Raw genomic sequence first — 19,003 nt, forward strand, 5'->3', positions numbered from 1 at the left:
AACTTCGCCTCGTTTGCTTCAAGGTATGAACTACCTTGAGTTCACTTTGAGAATATTTTCGTGCACTTGTACGGGTCATTGATGGCAAAAAAAGATTTGTTCATACTCACACAAAAATGGAATTTATCAAATTCATTTAATGGTGCATAAATGTGTGTGCGGCAATGGAAATCTAGCAAAGTTTAAAAAAAAAAAACCTAAAATTGACAAAAATTCAACCTCAGGTCTGACCATGAAATGTGTTCTTTTGTTTTCTGAGAATTATAAAGTGGTTTTGTACTTTTAAAAATGGGCACACTTACCAGTTCCACATTGAAAAATAAAAGTAATCTTTGGTTGCACATGAGTAAAATAAGGTAAATTGATGTAATGTCCCCCTTTTCCCCTCAATGTACTTGTGTACTTGTTTGAAGGAAATCCCGTCCAAAAAATGTTCAGTGCAAAATCAACATAAGAAAACATCAATTAATTAAATGCTAATTATGCCTAAGCCTATCGTGAATGTCTAACTCAAGTGACACAAAGTCATGTAACATGTTTTTAAAAAAAAAAAGTCAACAATTTTATTACAGCGATCATCAGGAGACAGGATTGTATTGACACACATTTGCAAGAAATAAAAACTCAAAAGTTATACAACGGCATACAAAACAAACTACCAATGACAATTTTAAATACGTTCACAATAAGCTTGATTTACGATTAAAAAAAGTCTTCTATTATGACAGCACCAACATAACAGTGGTTCCAGTTTTGCCTTTTCCTGTGTTGATTTTTTTTCCTCAATCATTTTCAGAATGAAATAAAATCCGCTGAATTGTAGGCTATGCAACTAATGTAAATATGTTGTAGTATATATTACCACTTTTTCAGTGTGCATTTTACTGGGAAGACACATGACGCTCACATATAGCAACACATCTCAGTTATAGTAGTGCTGACCTGATTTCTTTTTTTAGTGCCCTACTTAAAACCGAGTTTCACAATATGAGATACAACAAAATGAATAATAGAGGTTGGTGCAGTTCACTCAATTGTACATGCTCATGATGAGATCTGGTGACATTGCTGTTACATAGAAAAAGAACTACAAACTCAAGTCGTCTCTCTTAATGTTACATCTCCACAAACGGATTAAGCTAAATGACCCTTATTGCCAAGATTTGTGGTCCGAGGAGCACCGCAGGTAAATCAGAGCATCCCGTTGTCAAACGTGAGACCCAGGGAGCCGCAGCTGGAAGTGGTTACGGTGATAGGGGGTGTCAAACTAGTTGTCACAGGTGCAGGTGGACATGGTGGAGTATCATTGGCATTTCCCTGAGGTGTCCCCCAACCTAAATCTGACAGGAAAGCCCCCTCAAAAAAAAAAAAAAGCTACCAATTAAGCGGTGAGTGCCGATGCGACTTAAAAGAAAGGGAAGGCAACCCAGCATGCGGTCCTCGGGGAGTTGGGGGCTACTTTCCTCGAACCTTGGCGCGGGAGGACAGAGGAGAAGCGGGTCGATACGGAAGTGGACCTGCTCGCTTATCTCTGTAGAAACTAGGGGAGGCTGTGCCAAATGGTCCATCCCCAGAGCCTAGATCAGGTTCTGTTGAAGAAAGACAGCAGTTGGAACAGGGCCTCCCTGCCCAGCACTGCGCTTGACCACGTGCACGCTGTTGTCTTTATCTCACTTAAATTGCGTTTCGTTAACTGGAATTATCATCAGCATGCCTTCGTTCTGATCGCACACACATTTCTACATCGGTTAATTGTCTGTCAAGTCTCTTTGCTGCTAGAACCTGCAACAAAGTGTGTGTCTGGCGAGAGGGGCTGCAACAACACTGAACATTCAGTGCACTACCACAGACAACTGCTCAGTGCCTAATGCTGATATTCTTGTCCTATGTCCGGAGGAAAAGCGTGTATGTCAATGTACAGAGATGATTTTGTGTTGTTCTGAAAACGATCTTCTTGAGGAAGAAACTTTGGTGGGGGGGTAGCATGGACATACATGCCTTTCATTGGACAGCAACAATATTCCCAAATTGTTTGCATACAAAAATGATCCTTTTTTTTTTATGCTATCCCACTGGATATATTAGGTTGATGGTTTGTCCATGATAGAGATTTCTTTTAGAGCTTACTGTGTGCCAAAAGGGGCATTGTCGATAAATATTGATGGAGGTATGTGCCTTTTTGCAAAAGGTCAAATGTCGATGAAACTGTAGTTCACCAACTTGCCCACTAGGAAGCGCAAGTACACTCTGAATTGCGCTTTGTCCAAACGGGTCATGGAATGTATGACAAATCAGATATCTGGTGGGATAGTGGTTGTGACCAAGCATTCCAAGTTATTGACAGTCTCAAAACTAAGATCATTTACTTTGAGAAAAATTAAATCAAAATGTTGCAGCGCTACTCTCCAGTCTAGCACATTAGACACTGAAACACATGAACCCACAAAGCACATTGATTTTCACAAATTAAAAGCACTATCTCTGCTCGATTGTAAAAGTCTCCCAGAAGTGAAAATTGGACATAAATTGCATTCCTACAAAACATCTACTTTTAAAGCACCTACGTCAACATTCCGCAGTTCGGTAAAATTGCGCAATGTCATGTCCTGCTTCCAACACTCCCTACAGGTTTTCTAGATTGAGTGTGTGTGTGTGTGTGTGTGTCTATTTGAGGGCCATCAGAGCTGTAGGTGAGGATGTCTCATCGTTACCTGGCCAGATGATAGCCTCCAGCAGCGTCACCCTACGAGCCAGAAGCTCAAGATCAGCCTGCAAGTCGCGGAACATCTGCAAGCTAAAGTCCTATCAGAGAGCAGTTACAGGGGGGTTGCTGCGTGAGGGGGGTGTGGAAACACCGGCCTGAGTCCTGGGGGCTGCTCATGACTGTTGCCACTCCCTGTCCCAGTAGGTGAAGTGCAGTGGGAGTTGGAGCCCCCTACCTTGACCCCTGCCTTAAACTGACCCTGCCTCAGGCCTCCTACTCACCATGAATACCGATCATAGTCTCGAGGATTAAAACCCTCTCAGCTAAGATCTTCAGCGCCTCTCTGATCTGATGTATCCCGTCCCCCTGTGAAGATAGATACAGCCGTCATTGTTAGGAGCGCAAGCCCAAGAACCGCACGCCAAGATGCAGGTCATTTGCTTTTTTTTCTTCTCAATACAGTTTGGGCAGTTAGAAGGTTAAACAGTCCACACATCTGTCCAGCGTTGTCTGCTTCCTACGTGTCGCCATCTCCCTCATTCTCTGGCCATGCTGCTTATACAGTATGACACCCGTCTTTGCCATGCCGGGCTGGACAACAGCGGCATGCACGTCGCAGCAGTCACACACTTTGACACACCTGGACCAAACTCTTCCAGGATTTGTATTTGCTCATGCTATGTGCGGGCATCGTTGCTTCTGCAACTCAGCCAGGAAACGATGTCAAACGCCACCGCATGTTGATTGTTATGGTGGTCATGAAATCAGCATCTGGCTGAGGGAGGCCAGCGTGCCGTGCATACTATGCACTCACTGGATACTTTATTAGGTACACAAAAGGTAATGATGCTCACTTTTAACTGACACTTCAGCGTGATTGTGCATTGCGCCTAACCGAGTGAGTGATTTTGAGTAACAATGCCAAGAGTATTGCTGAATGGGGATAAGACTGCAAGTTTTCATTAAATTATATTATATATATATATATATATATATACACACACACTACTATACATAATATACTCCTGTATATAGATCCAGTACAGTACACCCCTCACATTTTGTAAATATTCCATTATTTCTTTTCATTAGACAACAGTGAAGAAGTGACACCTGGTTACAATCTAAAGTAGCTTGTGTTCATCTTACGGTGAAAATTGACTGCCCCCTAAAAATACCTTAACACACGGCTGTTAATATCGAAACCGCTGGCAAAATAGTGAGCACCCGGTTGAAGACACATTTCTATTCTCTGGCTTTTTGATCAGACCTGAAATTTTCGGCTCTTCTCCAGCCGTCAATTGTGTTTTATGTTAATTTATTGGCTTTATTTGTTTATATGTTTTTTTATTTATATCTTATACATTATTCATATCTATATTTATGAATACATGTGTATTAGGGCCTTTTATTGTCTACTGTTTGTCAAGTGCTTTGTTACAGCTCTAGCTGTTTCAAAGACCATGACGAGGCCTGTCCTGAGTGGAATTGGGGAGAGGAAATGGCAGCTACCTGAGATGGATGAAAACAGTTGGATTTTTCTGCTCAATTCATATTCCACCAATACAATATTAATCAGAGTACTGTGTTTAGACTTGTGGGGGCGCATATTTTTGTAAAGAATATTTGAGACTTCCTCTTTAATAATGGCTGTGTGTTGAGTTTTTTTGAGGGAACAGTAAATTGACGCTGTTATATACAAACTGTACACTGACTACTTTACAATGTGGCGTAGTGTCATTTCATGAATGTCATCCCATGAAAATAAATAATTTCATTTGTATAACTTATAGTAATAATATTACAAAATTACTAACCAGCTAAACATATTTAAAACAGTTCTCAGTACCATGGAGGGTAATTCTACTGAACTTCAAACTACAATAATAAATTAAGTATGCTGCATTGTCCAACTAATACCTCTTGAAATTGGCAGTATTAAATGGGTATGGACAGATTTATTAATACAGTTGGATCACATGTGCGGGGAATGTGCGAGGGTACCTAAGAGAGTGTCCAGTGAGTGTAAATTCTAATCTTGTTACGCCCTTTTTTTTTTTTTTTTTTTTTAAACATAAGGCAATGGCTCTGAGCCATTTTAACAGTTAAGAGTCCATAATTCACCATCACATAAAATAAGGCATGCACATGGGTTGGGGTTGCATGGTAAAAAATGTCCTGATTAGTAAGACAGAAAAGGCAATGATTTATGTTTGCAGAAAAAAAAGGCAAAGTATCAAACTTTTAGCCAATGCAGGCGACTTGAAGCAAGAAAAAAATAATGTATAATGAAGGGTCAACTTTGCCATATTTCAATGTTGCAGCCTTGTTATGTACTTGTTAATATTGACATGCGGAAAATGAGTCTTTGGCAAGATGGGATAAAAGAGGGTGGCTGTATCCACTCCACAACACCTCTGAACCCAACAGAATCCACGACTGACACATAAGTGGAATGATTTGGCATATGCATCGCATGCATGCTACTTTCATTTGTTCCACAATTCAATCTTAAGAGAAGAGGATCAATTTAGAAGACCAGGAATTTAGGGAAATGTCCTGAAGGATTCAGCCTTCTCCTCTCTGTCTTGGTTGTAGTGTATTGGTGCAACCAGATTGATGGCGGTGATGCTATTTTGACATATATGCCAAAGTCAGATGCTGCCAAAGTGACTGTGAAAGGTAGCCATAGCTTGCAGAGGGAGTCAGACAGCTTCAGGGTCAAGAGGACAATGTCATGATGGGGGGAGGGGGGCTGCAGTCCGGAGCGCACCCCGAGGACCAACAACACAAAAACGCATAAAAGACCGAAGTTTTCCACACACAAACGCATACGGTTCACCAGCTGAAATCACATGTACAAAAAACACATGGTGGGTGAGAAGACATGAGAGGACAAGAAAAACATGTAGCCTATACACATATCCTGAATAGAAAATATCTTACATTTAGATTGCTCTTGTAAAATGAAAAAGAGGTCAAAGAAAAGGAAGGATTAGACAGACAGAGGAAATGTAATACTTAACGAAGGGTTATTAAAATAGTCCTTAAAAGCAAAAGCCAGGCTTTTTGTTCAATCCAAAGTGTTTGTACACTACCACGCTACCACCAAATGCGCTACTTCTCACCGGTAATCCCTTCTCTCCAGGCTCTCCTTTGGGACCCGGTAATCCCTGGAAAAGATTCGTACAACCAAGTGTGATTTTAAGAAAAGAAAATGCTTTTTATGATGTTATAAAGATCCTTATCAAGATCCTTACAATCGTAAAAACAGAGGTCAGTGTTTGGCTTGGCTTACCGGCTCGCCCCTGAAGCCCCTGTCCCCTGGGTAACCTGAGGGACCCTGAACCAAAAAGTGCATCACACCATTTTGTTGAAGCATCAAGGATTGAACAAACGGAAAAGATGTTGAGCACAATCAGTGGGACTCACTCTCTCGCCACGCTCTCCCTTCGGCCCCGTCGGGCCCTGTGCTCCGGGAGTCCCGTGTTTACCCTGTCAACATAAACAATTAAAATGATTAAAAAAATAAAATAAAATAAAAAAATGTGTCTACAGACGACTCTTTTTCTAAATTGCTGTCAGCCATTTTACGTTTTGTCCCTGTGGGCCCGGAGGTCCTGCTGGTCCTTTTGGTCCCGTGGGACCTGAACGTGAATTGGAAGATATCATATTAGTGATAAGGAAATTGGACTTCACGGATGAATTTTCCTTGCAACAATATATTACACTGAAAAAACAATTTAATCTCAGACAGAAACGTAAACTATGGAACTAAGTACCGGTGGTATGAATGGCAGGGTAAAACGATCGGCCCGTGGTTGAGAAATAGTCTGGTGTCAACATTAGATTATTGAAAATACCCGGCATATACAGTAATGCATCAAAATTAACTTGAATTCCAAATTTGAGCAGGGATTTGCAATAAACTGTGCGTATAGGTACATTTTTCGGTATTTGAAAGAGTAAGAACCCCTGTCCAATTCAATTCCTTTTGTGCATCAAAAGACACTAACCAATCGGCCCAGGGGGACCCTGAGGTCCTGGTGTTGAATCATGGAACGTGTTGGTGAAGAAGGGGTCTTTTCCTTGATCTGTAAATAAAATGAAATAGATGTGAACGAAAGATGCTATTATCACTATACAGTCATGGTAAAAGTTTTGGTGGCATTCATATTTTGTGTTTCACTAAATTGGCTACTTAAGTTATCATGTTTGTGAATCACATTGGGTCTAAGTTGTTTTAATGATCAAGTCCAGAAAACATTGGTGTACTTTAGTGAATTGCGTTTCTTAAAGAAGTCAACCCAAACATATTTTTTTTCAAGAATATGTTCTATGCAGGCCCACTAGTTGAAACAAGGCATTCTGATAAATATAGTGTTCGTGGGACAAGTGACCTGTTTTTTTGCCATCTCTGGGGGCGGCCATTTTGTCACTTCTGTCGACTGAAAATGACATCACAACTGCTCAGGGCTCAGGTAACGAAACTCAGGTCTCCTGGTTTTTTTTCCCATCTCTCCCTGCTGCAACACACCTGATTGGAATGATCAGGATCGTTATCCAGCTTCTGATCATTGGAATCAGGTGTGTTGCAGTAGAGAGAGATGGAAAACATCCTCAAGGAACAGGATTGAAGACCCATGATGTAATCCAATACAAATGCTATACCTATTTGTACCACATGGTAGTGCTGTGTCACAAATAACTACTCTCAAGACTGCAGGCTCAATAGCGAGAATTCATTTAGTTTTTTTTACTTATATGCTCATAAAATGTAGGTAGTTTGGAATCTTTTAGGTGGGCTGAATTTGTGAGGCACAACATAAAGTCAACTTTTGGTTACAGCCTACAATGGGGTTTTTCAACAATCACCCTAGTGAGTAGGAAGCCAAATAATGCTCATGTGTCTAAAAAGCAGGATTTGCAGTTAATCTCCCATTTCCATTTAAAAAGTAGCCTGCTTTGTGTAACGGCACAGAAAGGACAAGCGCGTATAGAAAAGGACAAGATGAAAGTGAGTGAGAGGACGCGTGTGTTCTTGGAGATAAAAGAGCACATATTCAATCGGAGTTTATAACTTCAGAGAGAGAAAGAGAGACGAGGAGGAGGACCATGACAAAAAAAAACATCATCCAGCTGAATAATCATCGAGCGTCTCCAATTGAGTCAAACATCCACACCAGGCCAGTTGTCACTCTGTCTGTCTTTCTTCGCATTTGTATTTCCGAACTGTGATCTTGAACGACGCCACCTCAAGGTGAACAGAGCTTGTCTTCATTCTTAACATTCTGGGAGCAGGTTTTTAAGCACTAGTGGTCCACAGGAGGGACATGTAACCCCCTCATGGTAACATATAAGCCAAATAAACCGGTGTTTTCCCGAGTAAGGCCAGCACAGATCGGCCCGCCCGCCTTCCCGTCCTCCCGACATTCCCTGCTGTTACTTTGATGTGAAAGAAATGGCTCCCAGTCTCATCATGCCAATCCTAATACCTACACGGGAAACTCACGCTGACAAATCTGTGCTTTAAATACTTTCCCCCCTTAAAACCAGTGAATCAACAAATAAAAGGTGCTGATGCATTGACCTTGAGAGGAACGAGGAGCTGACATCTGGAAGCAGTTGAGTGACATCAGAGGTGGACAGGTTCTTATCACAGCATGTAAAGTCTGTGTCGATCTCACACTGTCTCATCGCCTGCAATTTCACCACCTTTGATTCTGTACTACTTGGCATGGAAGCAAAATGGACCAAGTAGCACTTCAAAAGCCTTTTGAAAAGTCTTAAAGTGCATTTGTGAAGCATCTCGCCATCAACTTTCTGTGACACGGTTTTAAAGATTTGTACGGATGCACTGGTGACAGGTCCATGACAAGCTGGTTATGTCATAATATGCGGTCACCATTTCTGATCCAAACAGCAGATATGTTTTGTTTTGTTTTTTTGTCTGATGCGTCCCGTGGAAGAAGACCTATAAAACGAAGCTTTAGAATAGGTTCAGCACCCGATTGATGGTCCAATTAAAAACTGCAAGGGGAATGGGGTGGAAGCTTCAACGTTCCACATAAGTGATACAATTTGGAGTTCAACCAAAATTGTCTGGACAAATACACTGCACGGTCAACAGCAAATTTGAATCAGGGATGGCTTTATGTGTCCTTAAATGTATTTGTGACACTGATTTCGAAAATGTCTTTCTTACGGATTTTTACTTTGCAGTGTAATTTATAGTTATGATGTTTCTGACACAAAAAAATCCACCTGTGGCTGAACCTAACCCATCTATCCATCCATCCATCATTTAAGCCGCTTATCCTCATTACGAAATATATTTCTATATTGTATGTTATTATTATTATTATTATTATTATTATGAAAACCTGATGACAAAACACGAGAGAAAATTCGGAATCAGCAAATCAAATTCATTTCGAAAAGTTTGCTTCCATCGCTGATTATTTCTTTTTTTTTTTAAGAATTATTGACTAGTCTTATTACTACCATGAAAATGGCCTATATGGCAATTGTATTTTTTTCTATTTGACCAACAATAATGTTGAGTATACAATTTCTTTAGCAATACAGATTGTTACTGTGTTTTTATGCTGCTTAACATACAGTGCACCCATCCATCCATTTTATGTACCATTTATCCTGTTAAGGGTAAGGGGAGGTGGAGCCTATCTCAGATGACTGCGAGTGAAGGGCGGACTGCACCCCGGACCGCTCGTCAGTCATTCGCAGGGCAACCATTCACACCGTCACTGTGTGGCAACTGAAACCACATTTCCTGCACAAAGTCAGGTGAGTGCAGCACTACACCATCAGTGAGCAAAATGTTTATAATACGAGGCTTCATTCATTCTGATAATACTTACAAAACACCACAGGGTGACAGTATTGTTCAACACATAACTTCCTCCTCCCTCTCCAATTCATTTGAATTTCACTTCTCTTATAATTAATATATTGCCTGTATACAGTATGGTAGTTCGATTTTATGATGGGGTTATTTTAAGATTAAGGTGAATGAATTCACCATGATTTTCTTGAAAGCTAAGCAGGATCACGGACCGGATGATGTTTGGAGGCTCTATTGTAACAATATTGTGATGCATTTGTGTTGAGTATTTAGAATCGGGTCTTACGGTCTGGCGCAGGGATGCGGGCACTAGCAGGAGCAGGTGGTCCAGGAGGCCCGGGAGGACCTGGTAGACCTCTTTCTCCTGGGAGTCCTGAGGGACCCCGGGGGCCTGAGAGGACAGAGGGGGAAAAGAGATACACTGAACATAGGAGGTGGAAATAAAGACAGCTTCATTGTCAAGATGAAATAAAGAAGAGGTGGCGATTTTGCATGACAGGTTAAAGTGTGGCCGTCCTCAACCAGACCCACAGGTGTAAATAAGACTGTTACATTACAGTCGTTTTCTCTCAAGACATATTTATTCAATCGATACGCAGTCATTTGTGTATGAACACATCTCTGTTGTTCTTTTTTCAATTTCAAAAAATGTGTCCTGACCTTTTGTCTGCTAGCGAGGTTGTTTGACCCAAGTTGGCATGGAAACAGCAGAGTGACCATGAATGGTGTAGCATATGTGATAAGGAAAAACATAATCTAATTATTTAATGTTGCTATGTTGATTTCAAATGGAAAGTTTTATAATGAGTCACATGCAAGTGGAATCTGTATTCTGGTGGCCAAACGTTTTTTGCCATTGACTCAGATTTAATATTTACTTTTAATGATTGTGCTTCACCTTGCTAAATTGTTTTTCTAAACTGCATGACGCTTTCGTATGCCTGAGTGAATTAGAGAAGTACTTCATAGAATGAGGTAACTTTTTGCACTTGGGCTATTTGATCCAGCAATCCATCCGCATATTCTCATTTGGAATAGGTGAGTTAATGCATCTCAGCTGACTTTGGGTGAGAGGCAGGACACAACCTGGACTGACAGCCAGCCAGCCATTCGCAGGGCACATGTAGAAAGACAACCATTCACTCACATTTGCGCCTAAGGACAATTTAGCAGAGATGGGCATTTTACTCAAGTTTGCCGGTCCGTCATTGGTCATTTGTCAGCAGTCTGGGTACCCGTCCGTCATCCTTCAATCTGTCATTTTTTTCTAGTTGAACCAAACTGTAATGGTCTGAGGTCAGTCCGTGATGGTATTTCAACCGCGCTTCCGTCAGTGAATATCAACTTCGGCTATTGTCTAACGTCAGCAAAATGGGCGTCCGTCAGTTAGACGGACTGCCCACCTCTGCAATTTAGAGTAATCTAAAACACGTTTTGGGAATTTGATAGATGGAGAAAATGCAAAACTCTCCATAGTAGAGCCTGAATCCAGGACCCGACTGTGATGCAGACATTAAACCGCCATTTTGCCGCCATTTTGCGTCACTTTCTGATAAAACTAAAAAGTACCACTTGCCATGAAGAATATATCAAATATTCTTCATTAAAAATGCTGAAGGAGTAAAGACATTCTCATTACCAAAACCACAAATGTACATTTTAGTTTTCCTCGTTTTAGTTTTTCTTTTGCAGAAAAACAACACTGAGGGAGAGGGGAGAAAATGGCTGCTGCATGATTTTGCCATTTTTTTTTTTTTTTTGCCATCGGGCATATGATTGACTTTTTTAGTCTGTATTTAATAGTAGAAAGGTTCCTCGAAAAACGAGAGAAGCAAGTGTTAAAGGCGCTAATTCATATGAAACAAACACGCAAAGGCTAGTGAGATGAAGTGTATACGCCCTCCTGCAGTTTTTAACGGATGGAAACAAGGCCATACCATGACAATATCTGACATCATTGTTTGGATTTAAAAGGTAACGTGGCCACTTCTTGTACTTTATTTTTTCTTTGGGTCCAGACACAGTACCTTTCTCTTTGCTGTGGCACCGCACTGTACTTGAACTGACAGGCGCAGCCTGAGAATTATTACTTTGCAAGGTAATGTTATTATAACCCTGGTTTGACACCCATATAGGTCATTTTCACTTAAAGTTGCAGCATAAGCAGCTGTGGCAATTTGGGAGCGTGGGAGGGACGTCTCAGCTACAATATGGCACAACGACTTACATGACCTGCTTCCCCTGGACCAGATACGATGTCAAAATATATTCAACCATTTTTGCATTTGTCACCGTAATCGGTAATGACACCGAGTTCAATTTACTCCCATTTCCCCACGAACCTGCATTAAAAGATAATTGTCTTTGCATTATATTGGACACAATCCAGTCCCATGTTTCTCTTCTATAAAAAGAAGTACAAGGACAAAAGTATAGCTTTCGATACAATATATAGAACTGGTTTTGAGTGGCTATGAAGTAATGGAGAAAGAAAAACAATAACATCACGGCCACATGGAAAACATAAGGACCTGCGATTTGTGTATATATATATATATATATATATATAACTCATATTCATTTAAGGTTGAACTTGCAAGGCGTTCCTCAGAGCGTAGGTCTGTTAAAAAAAAAAAAAAAATTGGTCAATGTCTGGTCGTTACCCAGCAGCAGGTTCAGAACACGGGTCATACACATTTTAGAGGCCTTCGTGATCCAGTGGAGGAATAACAGCGCGTGTCGAGAGCAGATGTTATGAGACGCATGCGCCACTATTTGCTTTATTATCATTCAAGTCACAGCTGCCTGTGGATTTACTTTTTCCTACGGTTGATTTATTTGAGGTTTGAACACATAGAGCAGGTTTATTCCTCTGTTGATACTCTGATTGGTGACCATGAGCTGCAGCAGCACGTGTCGGCGCTACGCTTGACTTTAGAAGTAGTCGATACTTAATGCTCACTGAAAAAGTGATATTTTAAACACGCAATTGAAACCAAACAAACGGCCCAAATTGTGAAAATTAGCAGGCAAAATGTCTGGAAGACGCTACTGCTTACAGCTGGAGCTCCTTTTGGATTGACCAAGTGGCTTAAGTGAAAGACAAACACCCAAAAGCCGGATATCATGGCTCAGTCTTGTTTCCACAAGTGTTTGGTTAACAGTGAGGCAATCGAGTGCCTCAAAAGTAGAGAGGCAAGAAATGCACTCTCTCTCTCACAAATTCAAGACAAAGTTAAGAATTGGTTCACTTGATCTCAACATCCTCATTCCGTGGTTTGTACGTTCTGTGAGGCTCTTACCTGCAGGTCCTGAGGTTCCCCTCAAACCAGGGCTCCCAGCTGGGCCCCTTGCGCCTGCCTCACCCCGAGGCCCAGTTGGACCGGGCAAGCCTCGAGAACCTGTTTTGCCTTCGAGGCGAAGATAGTCACCGCTAATCATACAGACCAAAGGATTTTGGTTGAACATCAACTCTAGAGTCCAATTTTACCATCTCTGCCGGGAAGACCATCGCTGCCCTTTTCACCCTGAGGACCTGGAACAGAAGGAATTAATTGAGATGTTGTTAATTACTTCCACTAAGTTCAAAAGCCCAAAGGCAAAAAGTAAATAGCGGTGCCCAAGTTACAGGAGAAAGGCTGACTGTTGGTGCAAGTGGGAGCATTCCTTTATCCAAACTCCTGTAATCTCTACGGTCGTGTTTGTGCGATTAAAAAAACCCAAAAACGATGATTAACTCATAGTCAATAATGTGATGGGATGCACTCAATGAATGTAGCAATTGTTCTTTTTTTTAACCAGGTTCGATGCAGCAGTGTTCGTGTGTTTAATTTTTTTTTTTTTTTTTTTTTGAGCAGCCACAGCCAAGGTTGGGCTCAGGTCCAGGAAAGAAGAGGTGAAGTGCTCGCCTTGAGCTCTGTAAACGTGCACCTCAAATGACTCTCTTACTCAGACTGGAGGAAATGAGTGTACATGGAGAGGTGGAAATAAATCGGATATATAATAAGTGCATATGTGAGCAGGTAGAGAGAGCAAAAAAAAAAAAAAAAAAAAAAAAGGAGTGTGAACTCCCACTTACTTCATGTAGTAATAATTTAACATAAGACAGAAAGTATACCTACCGGCAGGTCCCTGCTCACCAGCAGCCCCCTGAGCAGTAGCGGCCCCTAACAGTAAGGCGGCCTCGGGTGTAACTTTTCCTCTGGACGTTGGGTGGCGTTGGGATATGGACGGCAAGGCGGTGAGTACTTGGACCTGGTGATGCGAGACATTTAAAATGTGTGCGATGAAACATATCGAATCACACAGTTGACTATCCGAGGTCGCATGAGTGCGCAAACCTTTGCCTCGAGCGAATTCAGCCTGTCGTTCATCGCTGTGATTCGACTGCAGTTGAGACAGTCTAGAAAACAGAAAATAGTCATTTACATCCACACCAGTCTTTTATTGTCGGCCAAGTCGGAACGCATGGTGGCTCTTACATGAGAGGGGCTCGCCCGCGCGTGCAGGCGGGCGACGCAGTGTCGATGGTTTTCTTATTGCCTCCTGAGCTACCAGCTGTTTCCGTGCATCTGTTGAAGACAAAGAGATAGGATGATGTCACCTCTTGTCATTGAGATTTGTAGTCATAATGTACTCTGATGTGTCTTGTTTTGAGGTCCTTTAGAATTTGAAGTGCCGATTACTTGACAAATATATTGGTGCTAATGTTATTTTGCTCTAAATTCAAACGCAAACTTGCATGGAATTTGCATGGCTCAGCTTCAGAAAACAGGTGAGCTGTGATTGGTTGTTAGCTGAGCCCTGAGCAATGTCATTTTCAGTCACTTCAAATGGCCGCCCCCTGAGATGGCTAAAAACGGGTGGATATTCCACAAACGCAATATTAATCAGAATGCTTTGTTCCAACTAGTGGGCCCGCATAGAACATATTCTTGAAAAAATAAAATGTTGGGTTGACTATAACATGTCGCCGCACACGTGAAAGCACAATTACAATTTCCCACATTCATTTACTGTAAACTACTTATGTGTCCTTCCAATTTGGATGAATCACGATTTTCATGGTCTTCCACAACCAAACATTCCAGAGTTCTCACATATTCAGCGTGCCTGAATTTGGTGGTAGTCTGCAGAATTTGACCCTGGTTCTGGCAAAAAAACATCAAATTGCAACCATGAAAGATGTCAGCTGGTAGGAGAGGAGGAGAGTACTAACTCTGTGTTATTGTTGGCCTTTTCGCAACACTTATTCCAAATTCCAAAAGATGCTTGAGGTTACAGATGACATCAGAATGACTTGAGACCACAGTTAATCATCAAAGTATTAACATTGTGCACATGTTTTGCTTTTCCTTTGCCTTCTTTGCAACACAAAAGAAAGATCAGCTTCAACCATTGGAGTAAGTCGACTTACATTTGAATTAGTTATCGGCTGTCCCATTATTTCTTTTCCACTCACAAAGTTAGTGTTTCTACAAATTACAGTGCCTGACTTCTTTTTACACTTTGTGTGACAGTCAAGAATAGTACAAACTAATTTGGATGTTTATGATCACATATCTAGTTCCATTTTTTCCTAAAATGGAGTGAGTACCCTCTCAGTTCAGATGCCAATCTTCCACTTGTCCAATGGTTACCATGGTAACAATTCCAAGCTAAACCAAGCGAAGATAAGCTTATTTCACATTTAAAAGCAGCCACCGCGGAGCCAAGTATTGAACAGGGGTCAAAAAGGCCATTTTCTCGAATGCTGATCCTGTTCAGAGTCACAGGGAAGCTGGGAGCAAAACAAACAAACAAAAATAAAGACAGTTATGTATGCAACGATGAGTGTTGGCATGCATTCTTAAAACTGGTCGTGTGCGAAGGGACATTCCGTGCTGTGCTTCTGGCAGTCAGCAGGAATGAAATAGAACCATACTATACGCAATTACACATACAGAAAACAGGACCGAAAATGAACGGGACTCAAGTAAAAGGAGTCCAAAAGTACAGGACACACACCAGTAGATGGTTTGTTCTCATTAGCGTTGTGGGTAAGTTGGAGCCTGTCCCAGCTGAATGTGTGAGAGGCACAGTAGTCAGCTGGACTGGTCAACAGTCAATCGCAGAGAAAAAAAAAAAAACAACACACATGCATGGGGAGAACATGCAAATTCCGCACCTCCTGACTGTGAGGCAGACATGCTAACTTCTACGCTATTGTTGCTGCCATGGGTTGAAACGATACAATCAAAATAAAAATGTCTCAAACCAAAAGCCATGCTGAAAATGCGGGTCTTAAGAACGGATTTAAAACTGGACAGTGAGGCCTTCCGATGTGTACCGGCTGGGAAATTCCATACATGGGAGCAACAAAAGCCCACAAAGCCCTGCCGCCTTGAGCCTCGACAACACATCCTTGCTACATCCAAGAGCAGCTGGTCAGCTGACTTGAGCAACCGAAAAGGGGAATGCAAGTGCAGCGGCTCTGAGGGGGAGGGCGGGGCAAGAACAAATCACTTAAGCTAATACAGTGGTGTCTTGAGGTGAGAGAATGAAGAGAATGATATATTGTGTTTTGAAAACAACCACATAGCTTTGCCTAAGTCTGCTTCGCTTAATGCTAGCAAACAACGTAAAGCACCATAGATGGGCTAACGTACAGCATCTGTGTTGTGGTGTCATAAGCCGTTAAGCAATGGATATTTGAACACAAACGGTGGAGTAATACATGTAGACAGACAATACAACAACACTCACAGGCATATATTCTTTATCCTCTGTGAAGAAGGAATAATATTACTCAAATTTATTGAGGAACTGCGACTGTTTCCATGTATATACTCATGTGTTTATTAGGAATTCCTAGACGAGGCCCCCAGGGTGGAAAATATCCACCAAGGACTTCCCACACCCCGCTTCTAGTAATGGTGGCAAGTGAAGTTGTATCCAAACGGAATTCCAATTCACTAAACTTGTCTTTGAGTATTCAATACAACAAATAAGAAATACACAAACTTATGGTCGGGTAGAAACGGCAGCGAAGGACGACAGAAAGAAAAAAAGCATTTTTTTCTTTTTCTTTTTCCAGTCAGCTTCACTTGTTGGTGTGAAGTGGCTACCCCACATTTTGGGGGCGGGGATGGAACGGATCTGTGTGTTTTGCCTTACGAGCGTGGTCACGGAACGAATTCAATTCATATCTCAGGGCACCACCTGTACAGTCATTTCAAAATGAACTCTAACATGGACAAGCAGTTAGTGCAATGCATATAAAAAGGTGTCATGTGCTCTCCCTTTTATGTTCAAGTTAAAAGATGTCACGTATGCGCATGTGTACCATCACAAGTGTCTGTTCGAGATGTCCACGATTATCCCACCAAAAGACTATGACCACTTTTCTTGCGTTTAGCTGGGATGAGTTACAGCTCACTCCGCATGATGAGTAATCATTGCCATTTTTTATTTTTATTTTTTTTATTGTCTGCCACTTCTGAAAGAGACAACTGTGTGCACCGTGACCCCGTTCCTTTTTGTTGCATTGTTCCTTGTGTAGAGTAGTCAGTGGAAGATCGGAAAGCCATGGGAGAGAGCCAGTAAACAATAGCTCGCTTGTGCCAAGAGAATGAACTTGCCTTCTGTCCAGCCTTCATTTTATGAAGTGTGGGAGTTTGTGTCTGTGGGTTCTGGGTGTTTTCAGTTGGCTTTGTGGTACTGCCGAACTCCTTTGTCTGTTTTGATCTGGATCTGCCCAGGTCAGATACTTCTACCACAAACAAGTGGTTGGGCAGGGCACCTCGTTAGCAACCAGGAAGTACGTATTACTTTCTTGCATTCAGTCACCAGCAGCCATCTACGCAGAAATGTTATTATCTTCTGCGTATTTTTACGCAGAAGGTGATTTTCATAAGGCAATTTAAAAAGCTTTATAAAAATCACCTTCTGCAACTGCAGCTTGTAGCCAACCTGTTTTTACACTTTACCTTACTCCATCATCAATATCATTTATACGACCATGAATGGGAAAAGAAAAAAAAAATGTTGCAATCAGTTCTTCAATTGTATTTTGTCATATCATTAATAATTATACAACCTGTTTTTGTAGTTGCCTTCTGTTACATCATTAATCAATAAATTGTATTATTTCTTCAATTATTATTGTAAACCATGGTTGGTATATGCAACACAGCATTGTATTTTATTTGGTGAATGAGGGGTAGGATATTTATAAGTTCTTTCAACTTCAACCTACTCCTTTGAGTTTCAATTGAAATTTTATTTTGAAACGTGAATTTTGTTTTAAACATGATGCTCAAATAAAAAAAGAAAAAAGAAAAAAAAAAGAGTGAAAACACCTGCAGCTATGAGTTGCAAAGGTCACGTTCATAACGTGTTAGTGCAGTGTAATGTTTCACAATCTACTGTACTGAGTGAAAAAAAACAGGAGATGAAATGAGTGCTTACTGTCCCACAGGGGGAAAAAAACATTTGGGAACTTAAGGCAGCAAAGCGCAACATTTTGAGTGATTACCCTAAAATGTGGATGGTAGTGGTATGAGAGATACACAGAGCAGATGGTTTGTGGGAAACTGAATCCCTTTCCTCAAACCTTACTTATGATTTTTTGATGTTTTTGGCTTGTGGGTATTCCTTTCTGTGCATTCTAGGTAAAGATGGATTTAATCAGCAAAAGACTTCTCTAACATGTGGCAACCTCCTCCATGTTTAGATAACAATGTCAACCATGTGGCAGTCACGGCAAACACAAGCTCGGATGAGTTCGACGTTCTGCAGCGACGCACTCTGCAGCGTATGGGCGTGTTTATGCACAAGCCACGGCTGGTTCTAATTACCAAAAATGGGCTTTGAACAGGAAATGTAGACATCACCCCTTGCAAGCTCCGCTTCTCTTTCTCTCGAGTTAGTGCCTCAACTTCCCCGCCCGCACTTTTAGTGCGAGCCATAAGCTGGATTTGGCACAAGGACGAGGGTCTCCTACACGCTTCTTTTGACACAATTACTCTCAGTCTCGTTATCTTCAAAAGGTGAAATAAATCTCTGAGTTCAATGAAAGGCAGGGAGGACCACTCTGAGGCGTCACATCATAGTTAGGATGCCACGATGCCTCTTGATGGACATTCAATGTTCGCATCTCAGTGGGCTAATTGCCGCATCGGGGGGTGTCAAATAAACGTGTGAATATATTTGGCCCCTTGCCCTCGCGGTGCACCGAGCCCTAATGAGTGAGCCAGTTAGGGCTATTCATTATAGAAACAGCCCTGCTGAGAGTTCAGCGGGCCGGAGGCCGTCCTACCCTTGGCTCCGGGTCTTGTCCTATTCAAGTGCACATGCGGTCTTTGTCATTTGTTTGTAAACTGCTTGAATGATCTCTTCCTCTGCTGCTGCAAAATAGAGATGGAGATGAGCGAAGACCACAGTGACTGCACACC

The 19,003-nt window shown here is 41.5% G+C and overlaps 1 protein-coding gene across 5 annotated transcripts in view; it reads right to left on the reverse strand.

The window, feature by feature from the left end:
- Positions 1-117: 117 nt before the first annotated feature.
- Positions 118-19,003, reverse strand: part of emid1 (EMI domain containing 1) — a 57,301-nt gene continuing 38,415 nt past the window's right edge. For 2 of the 5 annotated variants that reach the window (XM_086030624.1, XM_086030625.1), the window contains exons 5-16: positions 14,051-14,140; positions 13,910-13,971; positions 13,691-13,823; positions 13,060-13,104; positions 12,872-12,979; positions 9,856-9,960; positions 6,721-6,798; positions 6,299-6,351; positions 6,137-6,199; positions 6,003-6,047; positions 5,833-5,877; positions 4,751-5,549 (exon numbers count right to left, since the gene is read on the reverse strand). In XM_086030624.1, coding sequence (XP_085886750.1) covers positions 5,235-5,549; positions 5,833-5,877; positions 6,003-6,047; positions 6,137-6,199; positions 6,299-6,351; positions 6,721-6,798; positions 9,856-9,960; positions 12,872-12,979; positions 13,060-13,104; positions 13,691-13,823; positions 13,910-13,971; positions 14,051-14,140 — 1,142 coding nt within the window. In that variant the 3' untranslated portion in view covers positions 4,751-5,234. Of the gene's footprint in view, positions 1,590-2,711; positions 2,803-2,985; positions 3,071-4,750; positions 5,550-5,832; positions 5,878-6,002; positions 6,048-6,136; positions 6,200-6,298; positions 6,352-6,720; positions 6,799-9,855; positions 9,961-12,871; positions 12,980-13,059; positions 13,105-13,690; positions 13,824-13,909; positions 13,972-14,050; positions 14,141-19,003 lie in introns of those variants that run through there. The other 3 variants (XM_086030628.1, XM_086030626.1, XM_086030627.1) reach the window with 3 other exon arrangements.

Source organism: Filicampus tigris, chromosome 5 (genome assembly GCF_054856515.1).
Source record: "Filicampus tigris isolate MCC_2025a chromosome 5, RoL_Ftig_1.0, whole genome shotgun sequence".
Lineage (NCBI taxonomy): Eukaryota > Metazoa > Chordata > Actinopteri > Syngnathiformes > Syngnathidae > Filicampus > Filicampus tigris.